We start from the raw sequence: 27682 nt of genomic DNA on the forward strand, positions 1-27682 counted from the left end.
GGGGCCAATATGCTGAAGTGGCCCTCGGTGAAATATAGTTTGACACCTCTGCGGTACATGAATGTTATAGTGAAAGAAGAACAAGGAGACTTTCCCTCCAGCAATCACCAATGGTCACAAGTTTTAACTGTAAGAGTAAAATCTGGTTTGAAAAACAACTGGCTGAGAAGCATCTGGCTAAGATATCCTCTTGATGTCTTCTGATTTGGTGTTTTGGAGCAGGGATTGCCAGTTGGAGACATTATGTCTCATGACAGGCTGAAATGGCTTCCGGTTGACCTTTAGGGAGACAGAGCAGGAAAGGGGATCCGCTTTGCTGAAAGAGTCTCCCCCCATGGCCTTGTCTTGAATAAGCAGGAGAAGGTGAATATCTGATATCAAATCCAGTTTTGCGTTATATTCTTACTCAAATTGAGTCCATCTCTATGTTTAAATATGAATTCCAATTTCTGATTATAAAACGATCAGGTTGGACAGAAAAAACACAAAAATCAAGAAAATGGAAAATCAATGGCTTCAATCTCTATAGGCGCATAGAAATTAGCTGTTGTATGGAAACTGTGGCAGCACTTACTGGTTGTCTTGAAGTTGTGGTGGGAAGTAAAGTCACCACAGCAGAGTGAGAAGTTTTAAATGACTAGAGTGTTTAGGATCTGGGGTTTCATCACCAGCTCTTTACCATCTGTCTGACTTTCTCTTTCTTTCCTTACTGTAACAGAGAAGTGATCTGTCTCACCTAATTAATCCTGGAGATTTGCTCCATTCACACAATTTTTATTATAAATCTATTTTCACAAAATAAATACCCAAGTATAGTGAACAAAAATATAAACGTAACATGTCAAATATTGTTGCCGTGTGGAGTTAACCAATGTAAAAGAGCATTTGCTGACTTTTTATTGTACAAAAGTAATATTTCTCTTGATTTGTGTATAATTTTTAATCCAGCTTGTCATCGGTGAGCATTACTCAGTGAGTTGTGTTTTTACTCAGTGCATGGCTGGGGCATGTCCAGTGGGTGAGACAAAATGAGCAGCAACTGGACAATCCTTGGACTGGGAACAATGAAAGGCCCCAAAACGTCAAACTTTGTCACAAGTCATAAAGCCTCAGATGTCTCATGTTATGCCATCGGCATGTTGGATGCAGGGATGTCCAAAGCAGCAGCTGCACGGCTCTGTGTCCATTATCGGATCATCTGCTGTTTAAGAGTTGGTTTCCAACAGACTGGCACTTCTGCAAATCGACCTCATCCTCGTTGGCCACATGTGACCACTCCAACACAAGATGGCCACATCTGGCTCGTCCATCTGCGAGATCGTTTAAGACCAGGGATGCACACAGCTGATGAGACTATTGGTCTGGACGACAGACGCATCACACCTCAGACTGCCCGCCTACCAGAAGTCAACTGGGTCACAATCAAATTCCTCAACCTGACCCCATCATGTTCAAAGGACTGTCAATCCGCTACAAATGGCCACATCACGATGATATCGATGCAGATATGAAGATCAGTAAATACTGAAAATATAGTTTGAGAACCCAAATGTTCATAAAACTCTTATATTTGACATAGGTCGTTTATATTTTTGTTCAGTGTAGGCACCCCAACAAACAGAATAAGGAGCAAACAGTAAAGGAAATACTGGATAACCTTCATATTTCTCATTGTATGTCAAACAATATATCTGCCCGTTTCATGGATGTTATGTAAGCCACTACAATTCTCAAGCAGTTTGTCGACCCTTCTCTTGTTGTTACCATTATGTAGTTTCTTGTCTTTCCTTTTTTGCCACAGTTTCAGTTCTTTAAGTAAACACTAAAAAAGAGAGAAAATGACATCTGTTGAATGTGTTTCTAATGAATAAATATTTAAATGCTCCTCACATTGTTGCACAAATAGCTATTTATATGCAAGTGACATTTTCAAAGTGAATGTATTAAACTATATGTTTTTCTAAAGTTTAGACAAACCTAGATAAGTGAAAATAAGCCATGCCTTTATTTTAAAATGTTGTACATTTAAAATGTACAACATTTTAAACATTTATATAATAATATAATATTATTTATTATATAAATAATATAATAAGATCATATTATTTATTGAATTCCCATTTTGACTTAAGTTGCATTGACTAAAAATCTCTCTGAATGGTGTAAAATACTCAGAGAAGGTGCTGCCACAGTGCAACCAGCTATTACCAAACTACTGATCCAGATAAGCTGTTCTGAACAAATACTGACCAATATGCAGTTCCTTTGTCACATTTGCTTTCAATGAAAAATACCTGAGATAACTGCTAGATTTCTATTGAAAGCCTCTTTGTTTATGTTGAAATGTGCAGTCTGACTTTAATATTATTTTTTATGGAAACAGTCGGATATCTTTACATTTTATTTTCAAAACCCAAGAAAGCTGGTCAGTTTTTCTATATCAGAGAAAACAGAGACATGCCGGGGTAAAAAAAATATATTAATTGAAATGTAGCTTACAGAGTCTTTGATTTCTGAGGAAAAATGAAGAAGTCATAAAACAAATCCATTATAAGGAAGTTGTTAAAGAAAATACACTTACAGAGGACGAAACACAGTGACGTGAGCGCCATATCGAAAGCCGATGATATCACTTCGCCCTAACTCAGCAGCTTTAACACTTTGACAGGAAGGTGATGAACCTACAGGAAGTCATTAAAATGTTTAGAAAATATAACTGGTAATATTTCAGTAGAGATTCCTTTAAAGTGTCTCAGGTTTAGAAGAGCAAGTTTTCTGTTTCTGTTTAATTTTATGTTCTGTTGTTATATTAAATTAATTCACTGTTACGATGATTTTCATGTGCAACACCTTCAGAAAATAGCCGTCCAACTCAGCTGTATAACACCAATGTGTTTTTTTCTCTGCACAGAAAACCACAGTCACACTTTGCAAAGTATTTTCCACCAGGTCTTATGAGAACTGTGAACGTTTCTCAGCACAAATGCTGCTCAGAAAACAGGAAACGAGCAACAGCCATACTTTCAAAACCAAATCAAAGTTAAGATTTAGAAGACAACCACAAATATTTCTGTTACCATTTCCACAAACCAAATATGTAACACTTTGCTGTAGGGAGTGGCATAACTCTGACATGACAGTGTCGTATACATGATTTAACACCTGTTATGAACATGAAGGAGTTTTCATGAACGTTTACAACTGTTGTCATGACGTCTCATTCGGTAAATAATGACATTTTTAATGCAAAGTTGCATTAAAACTTGTATTAAAAGTTCATTAAAAGTGTCAATTTTGCATCATAGGAGTCATTATTTACCAAATGACACTTCATGACAACAGTCGTAAACTTTCATGAAGACGCCTTCATGTTCATGACAGGAGTTAAGTCATGTATACGACACTGTCAGTGTTATGCCACCCCGTCAAATAAAGAGTTAACATAAAGGGACTTTCTGTTCTCAAAGGGGCGGACCGAGGAGAAAAAGTGACCGAGGAGTTTCAGACACACTTCAACTTCCTGGTGAAATTTTATGTGACGCACCAGAAACAAGTCGTCAGAGCAGAAACAGAGACAAAATAACACAAAACACCAATTTCTCAGGAAGGAATAATTTTCACTTTTTCCAAGTTGAGGTCATGAAGAAATTACCCCGTATTATAAAAAGCAGTTTCAGAGTTTTAAAATGTTTTAAAACACGGTGAGCCGCTAGTGGGCAGCCATAGTGTCCCCACCAGTGGAGGAAACCCTGATAAACTAAATGCCTCAGCCCCTCTGCATCTGGGTCCACTTTCAACGATACCTCATCATGACACAGACATATTACCACCAAGCAATGCAAATAATGATAGAAACTGGAAAGTGTCACATTATAATTGAATCCTCCAGTCCTCTGAGGAATACTTTATGGGTATAAGTAGAGAAACTCATTGATGCTTTTATCTTTAGTCACATCGATTACTGCAACAGTTTCTTCACAGGTCTGCCTAAAAAATCAATCCTCCAGCTGCAGCTGATCTAGTGACTGATATTTTAGATGCAACCCACCTGGATCAAACGAATGGCTTGTTTGTAGAGCTGCGCTGCTGCTAATAAGGGAAGTTCACCTTTTTACTCAGGTGTGTTGGAGCAGGGATGCATCTTTCAGTTGCAGGGTTTGCTCTGGACCTGGGCACTCCTGTCTTAAGATATGCATGACGGGGTCACTGGTATCATTACATTGACAATAATTGTTCTCATGTCGGGTTTGTAATTCGTCACCATTGGCTGAATACTTTGAAAACAGACATGAGGATAATCCAGCGATTCTAAATGTTTTCTGGCAAAAAAAAAAAAAAAATTGTGTTTTGATTAGATAAATGATTTAAATAAAGCAATTTAATTTAGTCATTTGAAAAGTTGAAGGTTTTTTTTGCTGCTAGTGTTTTAGTCAACAGTTTTTAGATGAAATTAGGGCGTCTAATGTTTTATAAGTTGCAAGAAGACAGAACAGGGGGAGGAGAGTCAATCAAAGAGGTCTGAAGTTAAAAAATGTTTTCTTTAAAGTACATATATAATTAAATGCTTCTAGAAATTCTGAAAAAAAAGTTTTCATGTATTCCATGTTTTCCATAATTTGAATATGCAAAGAATATTCAGCTAAATTTTAATTCCTGCACAACCATTTTTACCACAAATGAAGGAAGAATGGCTTCTGATTTAATGACATGTTATTATTATTATTTTTTTACAATGAATGTGTATAAATCTAATAACCATGTTTTTTGGGAGTTCTGATGAGACAATCCAGTTACCAAAATATGCATTGACCCAATCCATCTGCATTGGTGCCCTACTGTGTTTAAAAATCCTAGACCCGCCCCTGGTGCAGGATATAAGGCGTGAATATGAAAGTGGATCCATCAGAGGGCATCAACCGATCCTGGCAATCCTCAGTCGTGGCTCAAGCTTCTGTATGAAAATTAATCTACAATGAAGCTGATTCCTGTAATGTTGCTGCTGCTTGTTTGTTCAGATTGTTTCCTCACAGAGGACACCAAGGGTAGGTCACTGGTCATTTTTCTTTATTATTACTTTTCCTTACTGCTTCTTTACTCTAAAATATCTAATGTGAAATAATATAAATCTCAGTGACATCATCCAGATCTCTGTGCGTTTAGCTGCTCACTGAATGTAAGAAATCAAATATAGTCTGGGAAATTAAACCTAATTTGATGGATATCTTTAAATGCTAAGATGTTTATGTTATTTGTAAACACTTCTTCAAAGAACAAAATATGACTCACATGCTTCCTCTTCACTATAATGCAGTTAAAGATCATTTCATTTCTGCACCACTTCTGTGTTTACTCACAGAGGAGGTTTATTATATAGATAAAGGATTTAAAGGTCTGAATTATGCATTGTAACATAAAATCCTAAAAGGTAAACAAATTTAAATATGAGGAAGATAGACACAGACTTCAGAACCACAGGTGGCTTCCTTGAGGAAAAGAAATAAACTGACACATGATTGTTCTTTCCACACTTACTTCTTCTTCCCTAAAATGACACGTCATTTATTGCAAATTGGAAATGTGTTGGACACAACAGAATGGACACATTGGGATGTTCCTGTTTATGGGAAGGTTTATACCTTCCCATAAACAGGAACATCCCAATGTGTCCATTCTCTTCGCAAAGTAGAAATAAAAGGATGAATCTTCACAAATAGCAACAAATATCCTGTAGTAGATGTTTTTGAAAAATCACAAGATTAATTTTTCTAAAGGCTATGATGTATCTTACTTATGTGGACTTGAAGTCTTTTTGGATGGAAAACCTTTCCACTAATTTGTGTTGTATGATCTTCATACTGGACGTCTGCTGAGTTAGGCCAGTCACTTTAAGAGGGATTATTAGCTATCGCTTGTTTTTAGTCTAAAAATCTGATTTAATTGATTGTGTTTGATTTGTAAGGCAACAAAAAGGGTAAAACATGCCACGCATGGGGTTGAATACTTTATATGCACAACGCATGATCTCTAATAAGGCAGCAGTTTGCATTTCACAGAATAAGAAATATGTTAATGGAAATGTACAAAGTGGTGAAAAAGTTTAACACCTGAGGAAAAAAGTGAAAACTCTAACAAGATGTTGTTGACATCATGTGGTTGTTTCTGGGGTTCATTTGTAAATGAATGGATACAAGCTCAGTTGGTTAAATCACATATTTTTCTACAGATCCAGATTTAGTTTGCCCATCCAGGGCCATAGGAGCAGTGAAAAGTGAGGACGTCCTACTGCCATGTCACCTGGAGCCACCAATGGACGCTTCAGCAGAAACAGTAAAATGGAAACAAGGGAATCATGTTGTCCACCATCATCATGGGGGAAAACATGATTCTTCAAAGCAATTGGAGCATTTCAGAGGGCGGACGTCTCTGTCCTCTGAAGGGCTGACCGAAGGAAATCTGTCCCTCACGCTGTCCTCAGTAGACCTCCTTGATGAAGGAAGATATAAGTGCTCTGTTCACACCGAGTCCATGAATAAAATGTGTTATATTAAGCTCAATGTTGGTAAGTCATTCTCAGCAGCTGAAAATCAAAAGGGCCAAATATTAAACATGTTTAATGATTAGATGTAGAGAGAAATATCTGAAAGGTATTTACAGAATTAAATTTGTTTCATGCTTTGACTTTAACAAGTTGGTAGTTTTATTTCTATTACCTTTCATTCCTTTGTGTAGCCAAGCAGCATATTAATATATAAATGTTAGAGCAGTGGCCAAAACCCCTGATAGTTTCAGCGTATTTGTAGTAAGACTTTATGTTTGTTATGGCTTTCACCTTTTATCTGGCCCAATCCTCAGGACATAAAGGGTAACTGAGGACCAGAGCACTGGCCTGGTGTATAAAGAATAACAGAGCAGGAAAACAAAATAAATAATATTCCCTGAACCTTTATTTAAGAAACAATGGTATCATAAATGTGCTACATGTTCATAAAGTCTCTTTTAAGTCCAGATTCAGGAGGATATGTGACCAGTTCAGTCAAGTCTTGTTTATTTGCAAAGCACATTTGAGCAACAAGATCAACATAATAAAAACTTCAAATAATCACCAATTATGACACAAGCAACAAACATTACATTTTGTGAAAATCAATCATCGAAATCACCAAGAATATTCTTCATCAAAAATGTTGATAAATGTTCCATTTGTTATTAATTAAAAGCAGCTCTAACCAGCTGGGTTTTAGTCTGGATTTAAAGGCACTCAGTGTTTCAGCTGTTTTACAGTTTTCTGGAAGTTTGTTCCAGATTCGTGGTGCATAGAAGCTGAAAGCTGCTTCTCCCCGTTTGGTTTTGGATTTAGACCTGAAAAATCTGGAAGGTTGATACAACAACAGATCTTAAATGAGTTTTGAAGACCTGCTGTTTACTGATGTATTGACAAGTTCAGATATTGGAAAATGTTCAATACGTTACTTCAATAATGCCAAAGCATCGGCTCAACAACAGCAGTTTGCACCAATAACAGAACTGCTCTCTAAGGAAAAATTAATAGTAAAATATGGATTTTTAGCCTGTACTGTACACAACAAAGGAGATGCATTATTATTAAATGGCTACACCAAAGAATTTAAGGTTATTTCTAAATTAAATGTTTGTTTCTACAGAACCAAATGTAGTCTGCCCCTCTGAGCACATTGAAGTGACAGCGGGTGATGATGTCATCCTGCCATGCCGCCTTGAGACGCCCGCAGATGCCTCTGGAAAAACACTTCAGTGGAGACAAGGAAACAACATAGTTTATGAAAATGAAAAACATGACACTGCAAAGGAAAAAGAGAGAAATACAGAACGGTTATCGCTTTTCCCCGAGGAACTGGCTGCAGGAAACCTTTCCCTGAAAATCTCTGCAGTGCGTCTCGAAGACAATGGAAAATACCAATGCAGCTTAATTTCACAATTAGTAGAGCAAAAGGAGTTGCTCTATTGCTCTATTTTTGTCACAGTAGGTAAGTTGGTGATATTTTTAGTTGACTAATAAAAGACGCCATCTTGACAACGCAGAATTACACATGCATGAATTTAAGCTTTGAATTATGAGTTTGTCTCACTCAGATTTACTCCTGAGTGCTACATGAACTATTAGACATCAGTTCTTTGTTTTTGTCTGTGGCCTAAAAAGAACTTAATGTTATAAAACCAAAGTGTATGTTGTTGTGCTACTGGAGAAAGGCACTGATGTTTTACAGTAACTGTGATTTTTAGTTTCTGCAGGTGACAGAGAGGTTGTGGGTCCAGATGAACCAGTCACAGTGGAGGTGGGACAGGTTGCTGTCCTGCCGTGTCATTTGGAGCCTCCGTCTTCTCTCTCAGATCTGACTCTGGAGTGGACAGTCAACAACTCCAAGGTGCACATTCACAGAAGTCACAAAGACAATCCCTCCATGCAAGATGAGAGATTCAGAAACAGAACATCTCTCTTTAACTCGGAGCTGGATCGTGGTAACATTTCCCTTATGCTGAAAAATGTCACCACAGAAGATGCAGGAAACTATTCCTGCTTCGTTCCCAAGTTGGATGGGAAAGTCAGGAGGGTGAATGTTACTTTGAATGTTGGTAAGTTTTAAATCTCTACAGTATAAACTGATCTTAGGGAAATATTTAAATTTTCTAACACATCTTGTCACGATTCTTCTTCAACATTTCCAGTAAAGACAGATCAGTGTACTTGTCCAGGTGTGTAAATATCTGTAGTGTCATCATTTCTCATCTTAGATTTTTGGCTGCATTTTGTCATATTTTAATGTATTTTTTTTTCTGTGTCCACACAAAAGTTCCTCCCCATAAAAAGCACAATAACGATGGTGAGTAGACATTTTCTTTGGATCTATTGAAAAATAACTTCCAAATATTAAGTTAATATTTACAAAGCATGATGCCGCCACCACCATGTTTTACTGTTTGCATGGAGATTATCTGAGTTGTTTTTGTACTTAACAAAACCTTTGTAACTGTGAAATATACTCTATTTTATGCATTCAATGTATTCTACAATGAAGTATACATTAAGTACAAACTCCTGTATTTCCTTACATCTACACTTAATAATAAGTTTTTTTTAATACGTAAGTTTTATAATAATCCATAAATAAAACTGAGCTGGACTGCATGTCTGGTTCAAGTGCACAGCATGTTGTAAATCTGAACCTGTTTTCTACGTTCCTTCACCTTGACGTACCTTCCCTTGGGGGTGTCGGGGGGATGCACTGATTTATGTTTTCCCATCCACCTGAATAACATGTAGTTGTTGGCTGACAGAATTATCAGCCAATCAAAATTGACATAGAGTTTTGATTGGCCCAGCATGAAGTAATTAAAGGCCCAGCAGTAATTCTCAACCCTTAATATAATCTGTAATGATTGGTCTGCAGTGTCCTTCGAAACTTAAAAATTGGAAAAATCTTACATGTTTCATATCTTTTCTTTCTTTCTGTTTTTTTTTTTTATAGAAGAATCATCTTCCTGCAATATTAGTTTGCAATATGTGGGACTTTTTTTTGACTTACTTCTTGTACTCAGCATAATTTTTTTATGGATTTATGAAATATGGAAGACAAGGTAAGTAACAATTGACTAACAAATAGTATAAGGCAGGGAAATATAGGACATTTTGCAAAGCACATTTCACACTCAACCTAACAGATTAATTAAAGATATTCCTCTTAAGAAAACTATGACCGAACAATACATAGTGAATGTAGAGAACTCAAGAGCAGCAGTTTTTCCATCTACGTCTGTTAGAATGAGCATCGTTGGATCCAACATCTTGGGGGAATAACTGCAGATATATGGAGAATAGCAGCTTCTCATAAATTCAGACTCGAAGATTAATCTTTAAAGCATTTTCTGGAGTAATTTTGCTGCACCAAAATGTTTCATTCTGATCAGAAATCTGACGCTGCTTCTTTCCAGGCTTATGTTTTATTATAAGTAACCAGTAATTATTGAAACACTGTAATAATGAATTTATTAAGGTGAGATTCTTTCCACCCTAGATTTTTCTAGATGTTTTTGTTTTATTTTATTGTATTTTGTCACCTATGATGTCACATCCTCTTTGTCTCTAAATATATCAAATTGTCCAGTGGATTGGAACCAACCCATATTAACTTGGTGAAACATTTAAATTACATTTGTTAGCTCACTTTGCATTGAAAATGAGGGGAAAAAAACATGATCAAGATTTACATTTTTATACCATACTCTTTAACATTAACTGCAAATGCAGTTATATTAGTCTACATAAGGAAGTGTTACTTAAAATGTATTTTAAGTGAGATGATAAAAATGATAATATCTTCCATAATGCCATGCATCACCACATGACATTATGGTAATGCATGGCACTCATTTGTGTTGTATTTGTTGGAAGCTACTTTTTCCTGATGCTCTTGAACGTCTCGTCTCCTCTGTCAGAATTGTTACATTAATCCGGAAATGGCTTAATTAGCTGGTCCTAGAAATACATTGCCTTTTGCTGCTACAAATTTAAAACTGGAGAATTGCATCAAATTATCTGTATTTTATTCTTTTGTATGATTATTTCATTCAAGCTTTTAAAGTATAATTGAAACACGTTGAGTTTATAAAATATTTGTGTTATTTAATAGGTCAACGTGCAGAACCAGAAGGAGAAAATCAGAACAATCTGAGAGCGATGCCACATGATGCTCACGGTGGTGAATGACTTGGACCCAAAGAGGCGGCTCACCAAACAGCTGCTTCTCAGTAAAAATAAATAAAACTGAAAATTTGATGTGCCGTGCAACAACAAAATCAGTGTTTCTAAATGGCTTTTTTCTTTATAAAGCAACAAAAGGCTGAGGAGAAATAAGCTGTGCTTTTTCTCACAGCTTTTTGAACATGCCAGCTGTTTTCTTTGGTTATAGTGTGCTGCAGTTATTGTGCCTCCTTAAGATTGAGTGAGATAGTATTATGTAATAAGTGGGAAGCTAGTTATCATTTGCATATTAAAAATAAACAATAATTATAAACAATAAATACATATTGCAATTTTTAATTTTGTCTCTGTTCACATTTATAGTAGTACCTTAAAAACTAAAGGTATATTATTCTCCAGCTACAGCTCTAGGATGTTTGCATTCTGTTTTTCTTCAGTTCAGGTAAAACTTATAGGTGGAAATGTGACTCCATAGAAAAAGCCAAGAAAACTCAAGTTAAAACCTTTAAAAAATGTCAATTGAAATTTTTGGAAGGCAATTTGTCGCCATCTGCTGGGCAGTGTACAGAATGCGCCTCTTTAGTAAAATAAAAATATTTTAAAATTTGCGTTTCAATGATTTCTTAAATTCCTTTATAAATACATATTTAACTTGACATTGACTCATGTAATGTTTGAATTACACGAGTTATTTCTAGTTTGCATTTCTCATTACTTCTCCTATTCGGTGGTAAAGAAAGTGAAAGAGTTTATGAATCGAGCTGCTTATTTTTTTAAACCAAGCGCGTTTATGCTTTTCTAATAAAAGCTTAGACAATGTTATCCATTTAAAATTTTAAATTCAACATTTTCATATGTTGTTTCGAAAGACTCTACACACAGTCATTCAGGCTGTGTGTAGACATCACAGCCTGAATGACCCAAATCCATTTTTTTTATGTTATGTGATCTGTGACCTTTTCGTGACAGTCTGAACAACACAGACATGATTTTTAGAAATGCAACCCAGGTCATTTAGATATGTGGCTCTATTTCAGATACGTTTCTGATCTTTTCAAATCAGACCTGAGTCTGTTTGTCCAGGTTGCATTTATCTGAACATCACTGAAACTCAACAAACGTCGCTATTCTACAAGCAGGAAGAAAAACAACAACCATGATGGACTATAATGAGGATTAAGATGTTAATGTTCTGGCTCTGGTCAGACAACAACCTTAAAATCACAAGCTAAGCTCACAGCTCAGATACTGAGCACTTCTTCTTCTGTTTTATGGCGGTTAGGAAAACACTGAGAGCGCTCTATGTGACATTATTGTGCCCAATATTGGGCATTCAGACACTTTCAGATTGTTTGTGGTTCACATTAGAGGATCACATGCCTATCACATTGGAGCATCTGCAGAGTGCAGAGCCCAAGTTTACCTCAGAGTTTCCTCCACCAGACATCTCTGTGGTTCCCTGTTGATATTTGTTCATTTCCTGAATTTAAAGCTAGTTTTACCTGCATACAGTTTAACTGTGTTTCATTTCATACCATTTAAACTGATATGTCTCAGTTGGTAATTTTGAAAAAAGGAAAATGCACTAAATAAAACGTATTTATAACTCAAACTGTTTAGATATTTATCACACCAGAGCTGCCCAGATGCCTTGAAATCAGACAATGGATGGATTTCTAAGATCAGACGTGTGTTATTTATTTCAAATATGCACCGTAAATTTATCTTAGAGATGTTTATAACTTTACATCAAAAATAATTTCTGTTGCGTTTCGATTTTACAGACTAACTTTGTATTATTTTTGACCACATCACCTGTGTGAGGTGACATGGCTAATGATGCGTTTCCAAGTCAACTACACAGCAGAGGAGAAGAAGGATGCCGTCCTGCAGCGCCGCCTGGAGCCTGAGCTGGACGTCACAAGTCTGACGGTGGAGTGGAAACTCCAGGACAAACTGGTGCATCGGCATCGAAGCCGTGATGACGAAGCATCTAAAGATGATTCAAGGATGTAAAATAATTTTAGAATGAACACAAAATTTTCTCTGGATCCTCAAATCCAGTTGGCTGGTGTCCTGTAGGCTTTTCGATGTGTCTCTGTTTCAACAAACCTGAGTGAAATAATCAGGTCGTTGGCTGGACTCTGGAGTGAGGAGGTAACTCAGCCATTTGATCAACCACCTAAAGGACCCTGCAGGATCTCTGCCTGCAAACAGACTGTATTATGGGAATGCTCTAATTCCTCCTGGTGAGGATTTTTGGTGCTGTAAAAATAAATAAATGTTTATTTATACTTTTGAAATGACTAATGTTTACTTTTATTTTTAAATGTGTGTCAAAAGTGTATATAAAAAGCATTCTTTACATTTTTATTTTTTGTGAATTTCACTTTTATCTTCAAAATATTTCCCACTATCATTTATTTGCAAAGGGATGTATTGTTGAAAGAAAGCTAATTTATCAATATATTATCAAATTATCCATTATTTAGTATAAATTAACTTCTTAAAAGGAAGAAGTTTTAGCTGTGGATGTTGATTTTTAATAGATATCTGTAATAATTGATTTAATTGACTTGTTAATTTGAGCTATTTACTAAGTCAGGAAGGTTATCCATTTTATAGATTTTAAATGGTGCTAAATGGTCTAATGTAGTAATTAAAAACCAAAAATATTCTTCATATTGTATATGAAAGAAAATAAATTATATTTTATAGAGTTACTTTAAAAAGAATATTAGTTATTTCTGTAATATAGAGTGATGTAACAAAACAAGTCTGAACAAGAAAAGTAGTTGAGTAATTCAAAGGGGAACTCCAAAATGAACCATCATTAATATTTTAATTTAATATTTAACTTTATCATAATCCATATTCTTAGCACTGGTGCCTTGCAGCCAGAAGGTTCTGGTTTCAGATTCTGCATGGAGTTTGAATGTCCCCTTGTGTCCATTGGCTCTTACCAGGTCCTTCAGCTTCATAGTCCAAAAACATGCAAGATGGTTTTACAGAGACCAACTACAGATTTCCAGTTCCACTGAAGCATCTCATGATGCGAGTCAAGTTTTGGGTTTTAGGGAGGTTCTACACTGGAAAATCACAAAATTATTGTCTAGTTTCTTGTGCAAATATCTTAGTAAATAAATAAACTTAAAAATAGCTTTTAAACAAGATATGGGAGTTGGTTTTAGCGAGTTGGCCAATAATTCCTTAATAGTATTGAAAAAGTTGACTAGATTGTGGAATGGAAGATACTTTAAATCACTTCCACAAGATGATGAGTCTAATGGCTCTGTAAATCTGGTGGCCGGGCGGCTATAAGCAGCCTGTTTATGATAAAAGATTCTTAATACGCCATAACACGGATCATGTGGTAGATATCTAACCGCTGGTTCGGTTTTATAACAGTTTGCATCTCTCCAGTTCAGAACGAACGGGTGAATTTTGACTCTAAGGGTTTACCACACTTATCAATAACTCCACCTTTTTATGTCTGACGTTGACGTTTTATGTTCCGGGTTACACCGGCTTGGCAGAAAGCAGGCATGTTTTTTGGAACTGCGACCATCTCTAAATGAAAATGCTCCTGCGAGTGAAGAAAACGTCTAAGAATTTTTGGAGGGTTTTCATATTTGTTTTAGTTTCTGTGGAGAAAGTTCACGGTTAGTAAAACTTTTTCTCTAACTGTCCGGGAAGTTTACTCCCGCTGTCGTCCTTTCATTTGTCAACAAATTGACATATCAACACCTACAGATGCTGATTGTTACCGGAGGTCGGTCTGTAGTTTGTCCAGATTGTGCAGTAACTGCTGTTTCCAAAGCCTGGGGGAAACACCGGATGAAAGCGATGAGTTACTATTCGGGTCAGATTATTAGCAGCGACATGCAGGACTTTCTTAAGAAAAGGTGCGGGTAGGATAACAAGACAGCAGGAAGAGGAGCTTCATTTATTTATATATATTTTTCTAGGGTTTTATAGTAAAGTAGTTGAAAATGAGTCATTCTGCATTTATGTCTGGGTACAGCATTGGAACTGGGTTTAGTGTGGCTGATTAATCCTCTGACTTTTTTTATTTTCTCCGAAAAGAATTTGGCAAACTCGCTGCAGGCCGTGTTTGATTCAGGAGGTGACGTCACTGGAGGGCGTGCGAACCTGTCAACTGTTGCAAATAAAACTTGAGCATCGTTCATGTTTTGGTTTGATTTCCACCAAGAACATCTCCTTGCATGNGTAAATATCTGTAGTGTCATCATTTCTCATCTTACATTTTTGGCTGCATTTTGTCATATTTTAATGTTTGTTTTTCTGTGTCCACACAAAAGTTCCTCCCCATAAAAAGCACAATAACGATGGTGAGTAGACATTTTCTTTGGATCTATTGAAAAATAACTTCCAAATATTAAGTTAATATTTACAAAGCATGATGCCGCCACCACCATGTTTTACTGTTTGCATGGAGACTACAGACTATCTTTGTTTACATTTTTGGTTGGTGGTGTGCCTCATGACTTTTTCAATTAAAACAATGTACCTTGGCTCAAAACAGGTTGAAAAACACTGGTACAGAGGTTGTCATACACTTGGGTCAGCATTTCCTCTTTGCTCTGTACACCAGTGATTTCAGCTGCACAGATACTTGTCATCTACAGGAGTATTCTGACAACTATGGTGGTGATGAGAAAGAAGATAAAATAGTGGTAGACAACTTTGTTACATGGAGCATGAAAGCCCATTTAGAACTGAAGAACTTTTTGCGGACTTTAGACCAAGTGCGCTGTGACCTGGGTTAATATTTGTGCGGTTAGGGTTGACAGGGTAGACTAATCATTATTCTTTCTGTAGAAAGAATAATGATTAGTCTAGAGTGTTCTTGAAAGCTTAAAAAAAGATCTTACATATTTATTTTTTTATTTTTATTTTTTTTTACAGAAGAACCATCTCCTTGCAAGACAATTGCTCTGTATCTTGGTCTGGCTCTGGGACTGGGACTGGGTTTTGGCTTACCTTTGGCCTTCTGCATAATTTTTTACTTATGGAAGAAATGTGGAGGAAGATGTAAGTAATGCGTGACCTTGGGTACAACTACCACTAACAGAGAGTGTCTGGAGAATTTCAAATCATCCTTTTTACCAGATTATCACACAGATAAACTTGTAAAAATTAACGGAGGCACTGCTTGTAACTTAGATACATTTTGTTTGGTTTACAGATGCCCTGGAAGGGTGAGAGTAGTCAGAATTTATTTTATTATACAAAAATGGCCAAGCTAAAAATAGAAGTATGCTGGTCCTGGGAACCTTACAGCTGAGATCTAGTTAAACCCTATTTAAATAAACTACACTGGTTGAGGGAGGAATAATAATAATAATAATAATAATTAATAATAATAACAAAAGAAAAGATAAAACTCCCCTTCCACTATGCTCCCCCACACACACAAAAATGCTTAATACCTATATAAAGTTGCTTTCAAAAGGTGCTTTTAATCTGACAAGACTCATTGGGATGTATTATTGGGATCTAATTTGTTCAATATGTCTGTATGTGGTTCATCCAAACCGTTAAAACTATGGTATTAACTTTAATTCTCCAACATCTCATGAACAAAAAAGAATCAAACTGTGCTGATTGAACAGTTTGAATGAACAGTGTTGCACCCAATAACTTAATTGCAGATATATGGAGGAAAGCAGCTTCACATGAATTCAGACTCGCAGATGAATCTTTAAAGCATTTTCTGGAGTCATTTTGCTGCTGCAGAATGTTTCAATCGGATCAGACATCTGATGCTGTTTCTTCATGGCTTATATTTTTATTAAGTAAACACTTTGAAGTATTATAGTCATGAATTTCTGAAAGTAAATAGACTGAACTTATATAGTGCTTTTTCAATCTTTTGACCATGCAAAGTGCTTTTTGCTAGTCACGTTCACCAATTCACACTCACAAACATTTATACACCGATGTAGGCAATTTGGGGTTAAGTTCCTTGCCCAGGGTTACACTGACATGTGGCAGGACAAAGCTGACATCGAATTTACAACCTTCCGATCACAAGACAACTAGAGTTTATTTGTAGAGTTTATTTGTAGGAAGCTACTTTTTCCTGATGCTCTTCAATGTCTAGTTTCGTCTGTAGGAATGTCAGAATCAGAATTATTACATTAATACAGAAATGGCTTCTTTGGCTGGTCCTAAAAATACATTTCCCCTTTCTGCTATAAATTTAAAACTGTTATTGAGTCAAAGTATCTGTATTTTATTCTTTTCTATGGTGATTATGTTGATTTTTAATGTTTAAAGCATAGTTAAAACATAAACATACTGATTTAATAAAAAATATATGTGTTGTTTAGTAAATGGATTTGCAGAACCAGAAGGAGAAAATCAGAACAATCTGAGAGCGATGCCACATGGTGATAATGACGGTGAATGACTTGGACCCAAAGAGGCGGCTCACCAAACATCGACTTCTAAGTTAAAATAAACAAAACTGTTAATTTCATGTTCTGTGCAACAACAAAGCCAGTGTTTCTCAATCCTTTTTTTATTAAAGCAGCTTCTTGAACATGCCAGCTGTTTTCTTTGACTATAGTGTGCTGCTGTTGTTGTGCTTCCTTAAGATTTAGTGAGATGTAGTAGCATGAGATGCTGCTTTTAACTTTCACAGGGAAGCTAGTTATTATTTGCATATTCCATTTATATTTTTATAAATCCCTTAAAAATTTAAGTAATATCCTTCTTTAGCTATGGCTCTAGGATGTGTACATTCTGTTTTTCTTCAGTTCACTTCATAGAAATATCCAAGAAAACACAAATTTAAAAAATGTAAAATTATTAATTGAAAATATTGAAAGGCAATTTGTCGCCATCTGCTGGGCATTGCACAGAATTTGTAAAAAGAATTTGTAAAATAAAGATATTTTAAAAATTGCGTTTCAATGATTTTTTTTTAAAATTCCCTTATAAAGACATATTTAACTTGACATTGATTCGTGTAGTATTTGAATTATTAACCAAAAATAGTTAATTTGTTTGTTTATCCATTTGAAGTTTGCATTAGTCATCGTCCCTTCTCCTATTAGTTGGTAAAGAAAGTGAAAGCATTTATATGAATCTAGCTGTATATTTTTTAATCCAAACGCTCCAAGAAGAATCAACATTTAATCATTTTTGGTAACTTTTAAAGCCTAGTCTCTACTCTTCTCTTCTGTTCATGTGGGAGAAATGTTAAGACTGTTTTTTAGGGCTCCTTGGCTGACACTCGTTTTTATTTTCCTCCATCGCGGAAGTAGCAGGTATGTTCCGATTATTTCGCCATTTTGTGAATTTAATTTTTGTTTTCGAATCCAAATATGTTTCTCTACATCAGTGCCAAAATATTTTAAATTGATTTTAACCCTCATCCAATCATTACAAACAACGCTTAAAGCTGTAGAGCGTCACTCCAGACGTATGTAGGTCTAAAATGGGTTACCTGTGCAACTAAGACTTAAGGTGAGGAGATATTATTCATGGCGTTTATGTTTTACAAATAAAAGCTCAAACAATGTTATGTATTTCAAATTTTAAATTCAAAATTTTCATAAAGAAAGCAGATCAAACCCTATTTATCACTACTTATCTTTCAAGAATTAGTTTCTGTCTAGTAAGGGTGTCCAAAATGTGGACCAGGGCCCATTTACAGCCCATTGAATGATTTTGTGTGGCCTGCAATCAGAGGGGGTAACATTTACCTACAAAGTTTTAGTATCTAATAAGCTACATCCACATCACAGCCTGAATGACCCAAATCCATTTTTATTTGCCATTATGTGATCTTTATCTGATCTTTTCATGACAGTCTTAACACACATAAGAATTTTAGAAATACAACCCAGACTGCTTAGATATGTGGCTCTATTTCAGATACGTTTCTGTTCTTTTCAAATCAGACCTGAGTCTGTTCGTCCAGGTTGCATTTATCTGAACATCACTGAAACTCAACAAACATCACTATTCTGTGCTCTGATACGCACAAGCAGGAAGAAAAACAACAACCATGACAGACATCCATCTTCTTTACACCCTTGTCCCTCAGTGGGGTCAGGAGGTGCTGCTGCCTCTCCAGCTAACGTTCTGGGTGAGAGGCAGGGTCACCCTGGACAGGTCACCAGTCTGTCACGGGGTAACACACAGGACAAACAACCATGCACACACACACACACTTAGGGACAATTTGGAGAGGCCAGTTAACCTGACAGTCATGTTTTTGGATTGTGGGAGGAAACCAGAGTACCCACCATGCACAGGGAGAACATGCAAACTCCATGCAGAAAGACCGGGGCCGGGAATCGAACCCAGAACCTTCTTGCTGCAAGGCAACAGCTCTACCAACTGGGCCACTGTGCAGGACTATAATGCATTAAGATGTTAATGTTCTGGCTCCGGTCAGACAACAACCTTAAAATCACCAGCTTAGCTCACAGCTCAGATGCTGAGCACTTCTTCTTCTGTTTTATGGCGGTTAGGAAAACACTGAGATCGGTCTATGTGACATTATTGTGCCTAATACTGGGCATTCAGACACTTTCAGATTGTTTGTGGTTCACATTAGCTGATCACATGCCTGTCACAATGGAGCATCTGCAGAGTGCAGAGCCCAAGTTTACCTCAGAGTTTCCTCCACCAGAGATCTCTGTGGTTCCCTTTTGATATTTGTTACTTTCCTAGATTTACAGCCAGTTTTACCTGCATACAGTTTAACTGTGTGTTTCATTTCATACCATTTAAACTGATATGTCTCAGTTGGTAATTTTGAAAAAAGGAAAATGCACTAAATAAAAAGTATTTATAACTCAAACTGTTTAGATATTTATCACACCAGAGCTGCCCAGATGCCTTGTAATCAGACAATGGATGGATTTCTAAGATCAGACGTGTGTTATTTATTTCAAATATCTACAGTGAACTTATCTTAGAAATGTTTATAACTTTACATCAAAAATAATTTCTGTTGCGTTTCGATTTTACAGACTAACTTTGTATTATTTTTGACCACATCACCTGTGTGAGGTGACATGACTAATGATGCGTTTCCAAGTCAACTGTAGGTACCTTTTGCCTTGTTTGCAGATTCCTTCATAATAGCCGGGTCCTGTAAACCTAATTCTGTTATATATCATCCATGTTTGGACTCAGAACAGTAAAAGCAGTCAGATTTTCCTGAGGACATAAAATGCAGTTCAAGTAAATGTGATTGATGTAAAATAATAGAAAAATCAATACAATACAGCTTCAGTTTCGCTTCCTCTGCAGCAAAAATGAACAGTTCAGTTTTATGAGGAAGAAAGCTGAGTCAGCAGAAAAAATCCATGTTCACAGACTGGCTAAAATCTGAAGAAAAAAGAAGAATAAAAGCAGAAGCTCTGAGCTCAGAATACTTTTATTTAAAGAAATAATAATAAACAACAGATCTTGTCACATTTCATTTTAGTTTACATATTTTATTTTATGGTTTCTCCAGTTGAGTATAAGGTGTTTGGTCCCTCCAAGCCAGTCACAGCAGAGGAGAAGGATGCCGTCCTGCAGTGCCGCGTGGAACCTGAGCTGGACGTCACAAGTTTGACGGTGGAGTGGAAACTCCAGGACAAACTGGTGCATCGGTATCGAAGCAGTGATGATGATCTCGTCTCTCAAGATCCAAAGTTCAAAGGTCGAACGACTCTCTTTCGCAAAGAAATGGTCCAAGGAAATATTTATCTGAAAGTAACTAATGTAACTCAAGAGGATGCAGGAAATTACACCTGCATAGTTTCCAAACTTCAAGGTCAAGTAAAGAAGGCAACTGTTACCCTGAATGTTGGTGAGTTCTGTTCGTTTAAAACAGTAGTCTCAAACTGCAATCCTTGAGGGGCAGAGTCCTGCAACCTTTAGAAGACACTTCCCCACTAGCATGTAGTCAACAGAGCTCTGCTAATGAGCTAATATCACAGTCAGCTGGGCTGAAGCTGAATGCTGTTTGAGACCATTGATTTAAAGCAAACAACTAGGAAACACACTCACCAGCCACTTTTTTAGGTACACCTTGATAGTACCGGGTTGGATCCTCTTTTGCCTTCAGAACTGCCTTAATCCTTCATGGCAGAGATTCAACAAGGTACTGGAAACACTCATCAGAGAGTCTAGTTCATATTGACCTCATAGCATCATGCGGTTGCTGCAGATTTGTTGGCTGCATATCCATGATGTGAATCTCTGGTTCCACCACATCCCAAAGGTTTTGAGTTCAGTGAACTGATTCTTCAAGAAACCAGCCTGAGATGATCCAGGCTTTATGACATGGAGCGTTGTCCTGCTGGAAGTATCCATCAGAAGATGGTCCACTGTGGCCTTAAAGGGATGGACGTGGTCAGCAGCAATACTCAGGTAGGCTGAGGCGTTGACACGATGCTCAGATGGTACTAATGGGCCCAAAGGGCCAGGAAAATATCCTCCCACCATTACACCAGCCTGACCCGTTGATACCAGGCAGGATGGATCCAGGCTTCATGTTGCTGACGCCAAATTCTGACCCGACCATCTGAATGTCGCAGCAGAAATCCAGACTCATCAGACCAGGCGACATCTTTCCATCTTCTATTGTCCAGTTTCTGTGAGCCTGTGTGAATTGTTGCCTCTGTTTCCTGTTGTTAGCTGACAGGAGGCACCTGGTGGGGTCTTCTGCTGCTGTAGCCCAGCCGCCTCAAGGTTTGATCTGTTGAGCGTTCAGAGATGCTCTTCTGCAGACCTCGGTTTTAAACAGACTGACCATTCTCCTCTGACCTCTGACCTCATCAATGCATTCGTGCCCACAGAACTGAGACTCACTGGATATTTTCTCTTTTTCTGACCGTTCTCTGTAAACCCTAGAGATGGCTATGAGTGAAAATCCCAGCAGATCATCAGTTTGTGAAAAACTCAGACCAGCTCGTCTGACACCAACAACCATGTCACGTTCAAAGTCACTTAAATCATCTTTCTTCCTCGTTTTGATGCTCGGCTTTAACTGCAGCAGATCGTCTTGGCCGTGACTACAGGCCTAAATGCAGTGAGTTGCTGCCATGTGATTGACTGATTCGATATTTGCATTAATGAGCAGTTGGACAGGTGTACCTAATAAAGTGGCCAGTGAGGGTTTATAACATGATTCTCATCACGTTGAAACTCAGAGACTGATTTTCTTGGATTTTGTGCTAACTAACTCAAAGTAATTGAAAATTCTGATTGTGATTTTAGTTTAAAAATATTTTTTCAAAAAATATTCTACTTTGTGGTACTGTCTTACTGCAATTACAGGTGCAAGTCTTTTGAGGTATGTTTTTACCCACAAAGTGGGTTAAGACATAAATAATAAATAATTTGACCTTCAAAACAGCCCAAATTCAGTCAGATTGGGTGGAAAACATCTGTTAACATCAAGTTGTAAGTCTTACCACAGATTCTCAGTTTGATTTAGGTCTGGACTTTTATTAGGCCATTCTAGTATATAAATATGTTTTGACTAAACCAGGGGTCCTCAAACCCAGGCCTTTGTCCTTTACCTTTTAGATGTGTTCCTGGTCCAACACACCTGAATCAAATGGATGAATTATCTCTCATCTGGACACATAACTTTGTCCTATCACTCCTCTGGATCATCCGGATGATTCAGAGGAGTGGTCAAACTTAAGACAGACCTGGACATCCATCCATCCATCCATCCATCCATCCATCCATCCATCCATCCATCCATCCATCCATCCACCCATCCATCCATCCATCCGTCCATCCGTCCATCCGTCCATCCATCCATCCATCCATCCATCCATCCATCCATCCATCCATCCATCCATCCATTTTCTTTACACCCTTGTCCCATAGTGGGTTGGGAGGGTTGCTGGTACCTCTTCAGCTAATGTTCCGGGCGAGAGGCGGGGTACAGACCTGGACATGTGCTGATGTAAGAATTTTTGCTGATTGGCAGGTGTTCAAATACTTTTTTTTTAAAGAAAAGTCAGACATTGTAATTTCTGGATTTTTTTAGATTATGTTTCTCACAGTAGACATGCATCTAAGATCAACATTTCAGACCCTTCATGATTTCTAAGTGGGAGAACTTGCAAAGTCGCAGGGTGTTCAAATACTTATTTTCCTCACTGTATGTTTGGCAATGTGAATGACCACACAAAATTGAAATTGAGCATTAAGGCCAGCAGTGTGATGTGGCCGGAAACAAATACAACAGCAACAGCAAAGACTTAGCATTGACTAGAATATGGTTTTATTTGCATGACGCTACTGTATTACCTAAGTAACGAACTGAGAATCATTTTGGCGCTTTGCACGTCACGCATTACTTCCCCCATTTTTGTATTTCTACTCTGATCTAATGTGATGCCAGATGCAGCTTTTCTTGTTTAAACAGAGCAATATCTCCATATCCCCTTTTTGTGAAGGCAAAACTGCTACTGACACAGTAAAATCAGCTTTATTAATCTCAACAGGGGACAGTCTACTTTTTTCTGTTTTAACCACATTTCTAGTCTTTTCAAGAACCAAGATTTGACCCACATAAATAACATTTTGACAATGTTTGTGGGTTTTTTTCCTAAATAATGGCGATTTTTCTTTGCTCCATGTAAAACTGATCCAGGTCACCAAAGTGATCGAAGTGTCTCATCAGCAACATCAGTAATCGCATCGACCAGTGAGTAAAGGCTAAGAACTTTTCTATAATAGGAGAAAATAAGATCACAGATTACTATACCAAGAACAGTTGCTTTTGTACTGAAACTATGTTTAACAAGTAAATAAAGAAATAATCTAATTACAAAATATAACACTTATGCTTTCTTTCAGGCGGTAACATCTTCATTTGTTTTGTTCTTCCTGTGTTTTCTGTTCTGTATGGAAATGTGAGTAATTAATTTATTTTCTATAAAATTTTAATTACATGATTACATACATATTATAGATAAGTTTGTTGAAGATTCCATATTTTACTGTGGTGTTTTAGACCAGTGGTCCCCAAAGTGGGTCCTTGAGGCCCGGCATCCTGCATGTTTTATTCTCTCCCTGGTTTAACGCACCTGGATCAAATAATGGTTCGTTAGATGGCCTAAGAGGAACATTGACAAGCTGAAAAGGTTGTTACTATCACCAGGGAGAGAACTGAAACGTGCAGGATGCTGGGCCACTAGGACCGACTTTGGACACCCCTGCTTTACATCATTATCAATAACTATTATGTGATTTGTATGCTTTGATGTTTGAACAATAATTTTTTTTTTTTTGGATTCTAAAGTTGTCACTACAACATTTAACTGCATGTTTGTGATGATAAAACCTCTCTCCAGCTCTTGTCAAGAAGTGGAGAAAAAATAAAATTCCATTCAAAAGTGATATGACAACAAGAATGGAAACTCTTCACACATTTCCAAAACAAATCAGAGTAGGTTTATGAAGCTAAACTGAGGGTGTTTTTGTACCTGACAGTTCCACAGACTCGGTACAACTACGGACCAAAATTGCAATTAAAATTGAATTAAATCCTCATGAACCACAGTCCATACCAGTAGGTGGCAGTAATGGTATTTAACGTATTTTTGCCAGGCGTCAATAAAAATCAAGAAGTTCACTTCAACTGAACAGAAGGCGTAGGTTTGTAGGTGGGCCAGAGTTTGCTTTATTCATCCACATTAGAGTTCAATTGTGCATTCACACCTCCCTAAACAAGCCGAACTTTCTAGAAAAACAATCTAGAGTTTGATTTCAGCGAATTGAGCAGGGCTGATGTGAATGCGCCCTAAAATGTGCATCTACAGTCTCAACTGCTTCCCTGTGTTGTCCAGGTACAGTAAAAAGCGAGACAGCAGGACAAAGACAGGAACATGAAGACGTAGCACTAACTTCTCCTGGACCCGTTTCTTCACTGGGACCAAACAATGATAACTAATCTGCTGAAGTCAATACTAACAGTAACAACACTAAATCACCACAATGATTCTTCTTTTTACAATAATTACAGTGATGATGCTTTTAAATTGTATTATTAGTCTGTCTTTTAATGTCATAATTATTAGGACTGTTTTGAGATGACTTATTTTAGTTTATATAGCTAGCCATTTTAGTTTAAAAAAAAGAAATTGTCCATGTTAAAGATGATTTAAGGATGTAAAATAATTTTAGAATGAACACAAAATTTTCTCTGGATCAGGGATCCTCAAATCCAGTTGGCTGGTGTCCTGTAGGCTTTTCAATGTGTCTCTGTTTCAACAAACCTGAGTGAAATAATCAGGAGTGAGGAGGAAACTCAGCCAATTGATCAGCTATCTAAAGGACCCTGACCCTGCAGGCCTGGATTTGAGGACCCCTGCCTAGAAACCAGGTGCGGAGCTATAGGGGGGGCTGGAGGGGCGGCTGCCCCCCAGCCTGGGCCAGATGTGGGCCCGGGTCTGGAGTTCCCAGGAAGGGAGGAATGGTTTCAAGTCACTTTAATGTCTGATTGTAGACAGAGAAAGTGCGGCCTTGCCTGTTCAGAAAGGTGTATGTAATGATAAAGTTACTGTCCCCCCCGCCCTCAACAGTTTCCAGCAGCGCAGGCGATACACGTGAGGGGCCCGGTCATTGGCCTCACCCCCCGGCCTGGCGCTGACTTGTTCCGCTAGTGCTAGAAACAGGCTGTATTATGAGACTGTAATGCTCTAATTCCTCCTGGTGAGGATTTTTGGTGCTGTAATAAATAAATAAATGTTTATTTCTACTTTTGAAATGACTAATGTTTACTTATATCAAAAGTGTATATAAAAAGCATTCTCTACATTTTTATTGTTGTGAATTTCACTTTTTTCTTCAAAAATATTTCCCACTATCAATTATTTGCAAAGGAATGTATTGTTGAAAGAAACCTAATTTATCAATATATTATTAAATTATCAATTATTTAGTATAAATTAACTTCTTAAAAGGAAGACGTTTTAGCTGTGGATGTTGATTTTCAATAGATATCTGTAATAATTGATTTAATTGAATTGTTAATTTGAGCTATTTACTAAGTCAGGAAGGTTATCCATTTTATAGATTTTAAATGGTGCTAAATGGTCTAATGTAGTAATTAAAAACCAAAAATATTCTTCATATTGTATATGAAAGAAAATAAATTATATTTTATAGAGTTACTTTAAAAAGAATATTAGTTATTTCTGTAATATAGAGTGATGTAACAAAACAAGTCTGAACAAGAAAAGTAGTTGAGTAATTCAAAGGGAAACTCCAAAATGAACCATCATTAATATTTTAATTTAATATTTAACTTTATCATAATCCATATTCTTAGCACTGGTGCCTTGCAGCCAGAAGGTTCTGGTTTCAGATTCTGCATGGAGTTAGAATGTCCCCTTGTGTCCAGGTCCTTACCTGGTCCTTCAGCTTCATAGTCCAAAAACATGCAAGATGGTTTTACAGAGACCAACTACAGATTTCCAGTTCCATGAAGCAGCTCATGATGCGAGTCAAGTTTTGGGTTTTAGGGAGGTTCTACACTGGAAAATCACAAAATTATTGTCTAGTTTCTTGTGCAAATATCTTAGTAAATAAATAAACTTAAAAATAGCTTTTAAACAAGATATGGGAGTTGGTTTTAGCGAGTTGGCCAATAATTCCTTAATAGTATTGAAAAAGTTGACTAGATTGTGGAATGGAAGATACTTTAAATCACTTCCACAAGATGATGAGTCTAATGGCTCTGGAAATCTGGTGGCCGGGCGGCTATAAGGCAGCCGGTTTATGATGAAAGATTCTTAATAGGCCATAACACGGATCATGTGGTAGATATCTAACCGCTGGTTCGGTTTTATAGCAGTTTGCATCTCTCCAGTTCAGAACGAACGGGTGAATTTTGACTCTAAGGGTTTACCACACTTATCAATAACTCCACCTTTTTATGTCTGACGTTGACGTTTTATGTTCCGGGTTACACCGGCTTGGCAGAAAGCAGGCATGTTTTTTGGAACTGCGACCATCTCTAAATGAAAATGCTCCTGCGAGTGAAGAAAACGTCTAAGAATTTTTGGAGGGTTTTCATATTTGTTTTAGTTTCTGTGGAGAAAGTTCACGGTTAGTAAAACTTTTTCTCTAACTGTCCGGGAAGTTTACTCCCGCTGTCGTCCTTTCATTTGTCAACAAATTGACATATCAACACCTACAGATGCTGATTGTTACCGGAGGTTGGAGGTCGGCCTGTAGTTTGTGCAGATTGTACAGTAACTGCTGTTTCCAAAGCCTGGGGGAAACACCGGATGAAAGCGATGAGTTACTATTCGGGTCAGATTATTAGCAGCGACATGCAGGACTTTCTTAAGAAAAGGTGCGGGTAGGATAACAAGACAGCAGGAAGAGGAGCTTCATTTATTTATATATATTTTTCTAGGGTTTTATAGTAAAGTAGTTGAAAATGAGTCATTCTGCATTTATGTCTGGGTACAGCATTGGAACTGGGTTTAGTGTGGCTGATTAATCCTCTGACTTTTTTTATTTTCTCCGAAAAGAATTTGGCAAACTCGCTGCAGGCCGTGTTTGATTCAGGAGGTGACGTCACTGGAGGGCGTGCGAACCTGTCAACTGTTGCAAATAAAACTTGAGCATCGTTCATGTTTTGGTTTGATTTCCCCAAGAACGTCTCCTTGCATGTTTTAGTTGAGTGATGGTGTTTAGTTATAGATTTCATAATAAACGTGAAGTTGAGTTTTACGTCATTTACGTTCGGCTCTACGGCAGAGTTGCTTAGTTGATCTAACTGTGCATAGCTGACAGTATTACCTACCACTGCTGTTTGTGAATTTTGTTTAAAGTAAATTTTCAGAAAATGTAGAAAGTTGAGAGCACTGACTTTACAACATGAACCATTCTGCATGTTTGTCTGTTTACAGGTGGTTATAAAGTAATTGGTGT

At 37.1% G+C, this 27682-nt stretch overlaps 3 protein-coding genes and 1 long non-coding RNA gene across 4 annotated transcripts in view; 2 read left to right on the forward strand and 2 right to left on the reverse strand.

Moving 5' to 3' along the window:
• The window catches only part of LOC106934741 (uncharacterized), an 11859-nt gene extending 9233 nt beyond the window's left edge, over nucleotides 1-2626 (reverse strand). Inside the window, exon 1 of the mRNA XM_015014828.1 lies at nucleotides 2582-2626. Within this exon, the coding sequence (XP_014870314.1) occupies nucleotides 2582-2612 (31 nt within the window). The 5' untranslated portion in view covers nucleotides 2613-2626. The remainder of the gene's footprint in view (nucleotides 1-2581) is intronic.
• A 2280-nt stretch (nucleotides 2627-4906) lies between these two features.
• On the forward strand, nucleotides 4907-17259 carry LOC106934732 (butyrophilin-like protein 2). Its single transcript, XM_015014820.1, has 8 exons — nucleotides 4907-5042; nucleotides 6224-6559; nucleotides 7662-8003; nucleotides 8260-8610; nucleotides 8704-8730; nucleotides 8829-8858; nucleotides 15665-15790; nucleotides 17092-17259. The coding sequence occupies exons 1-8, from the start codon at nucleotides 4973-4975 to the stop codon at nucleotides 17169-17171; spliced, it is 1362 nt and encodes a 453-aa protein (XP_014870306.1). The 5' UTR covers nucleotides 4907-4972; the 3' UTR covers nucleotides 17172-17259.
• On the reverse strand, nucleotides 11681-25973 carry LOC106934733 (uncharacterized). Its single transcript, XR_001421754.1, has 3 exons — nucleotides 25963-25973; nucleotides 23461-23464; nucleotides 11681-11761 (listed from the first exon to the last, which is right to left on the reverse strand). It is a non-coding gene; the product is annotated as an uncharacterized LOC106934733 (long non-coding RNA).
• Nucleotides 25974-26692: 719 nt separating this feature from the next.
• The window catches only part of LOC106934738 (myelin-oligodendrocyte glycoprotein-like), a 6092-nt gene continuing 5102 nt past the window's right edge, over nucleotides 26693-27682 (forward strand). The window contains exon 1 of the mRNA XM_015014824.1: nucleotides 26693-26848. Coding sequence (XP_014870310.1) covers nucleotides 26761-26848 — 88 coding nt within the window. The 5' untranslated portion in view covers nucleotides 26693-26760. The remainder of the gene's footprint in view (nucleotides 26849-27682) is intronic.

This window comes from Poecilia latipinna, unplaced genomic scaffold (assembly GCF_001443285.1).
Source record: "Poecilia latipinna isolate Pla-1442-1.1 unplaced genomic scaffold, P_latipinna-1.0 Scaffold1851, whole genome shotgun sequence".
Lineage (NCBI taxonomy): Eukaryota > Metazoa > Chordata > Actinopteri > Cyprinodontiformes > Poeciliidae > Poecilia > Poecilia latipinna.

Excerpts from the sequence above, each read along its gene's own strand:
- LOC106934732 (XM_015014820.1), top strand. The coding sequence starts at position 4,973 with ATGAAGCTGATTCCTGTAATGTTGCTGCTGCTTGTTTGTTCAGATTGT. Across the intron at positions 8,859-15,664 it reads TAAAAAGCACAATAACGATG|AAGAACCATCTCCTTGCAAG; the intron begins GTGAGTAGACAT and ends TTTTTTTTACAG. Across the intron at positions 15,791-17,091 it reads GAAGAAATGTGGAGGAAGAT|TAAATGGATTTGCAGAACCA; the intron begins GTAAGTAATGCG and ends TGTGTTGTTTAG.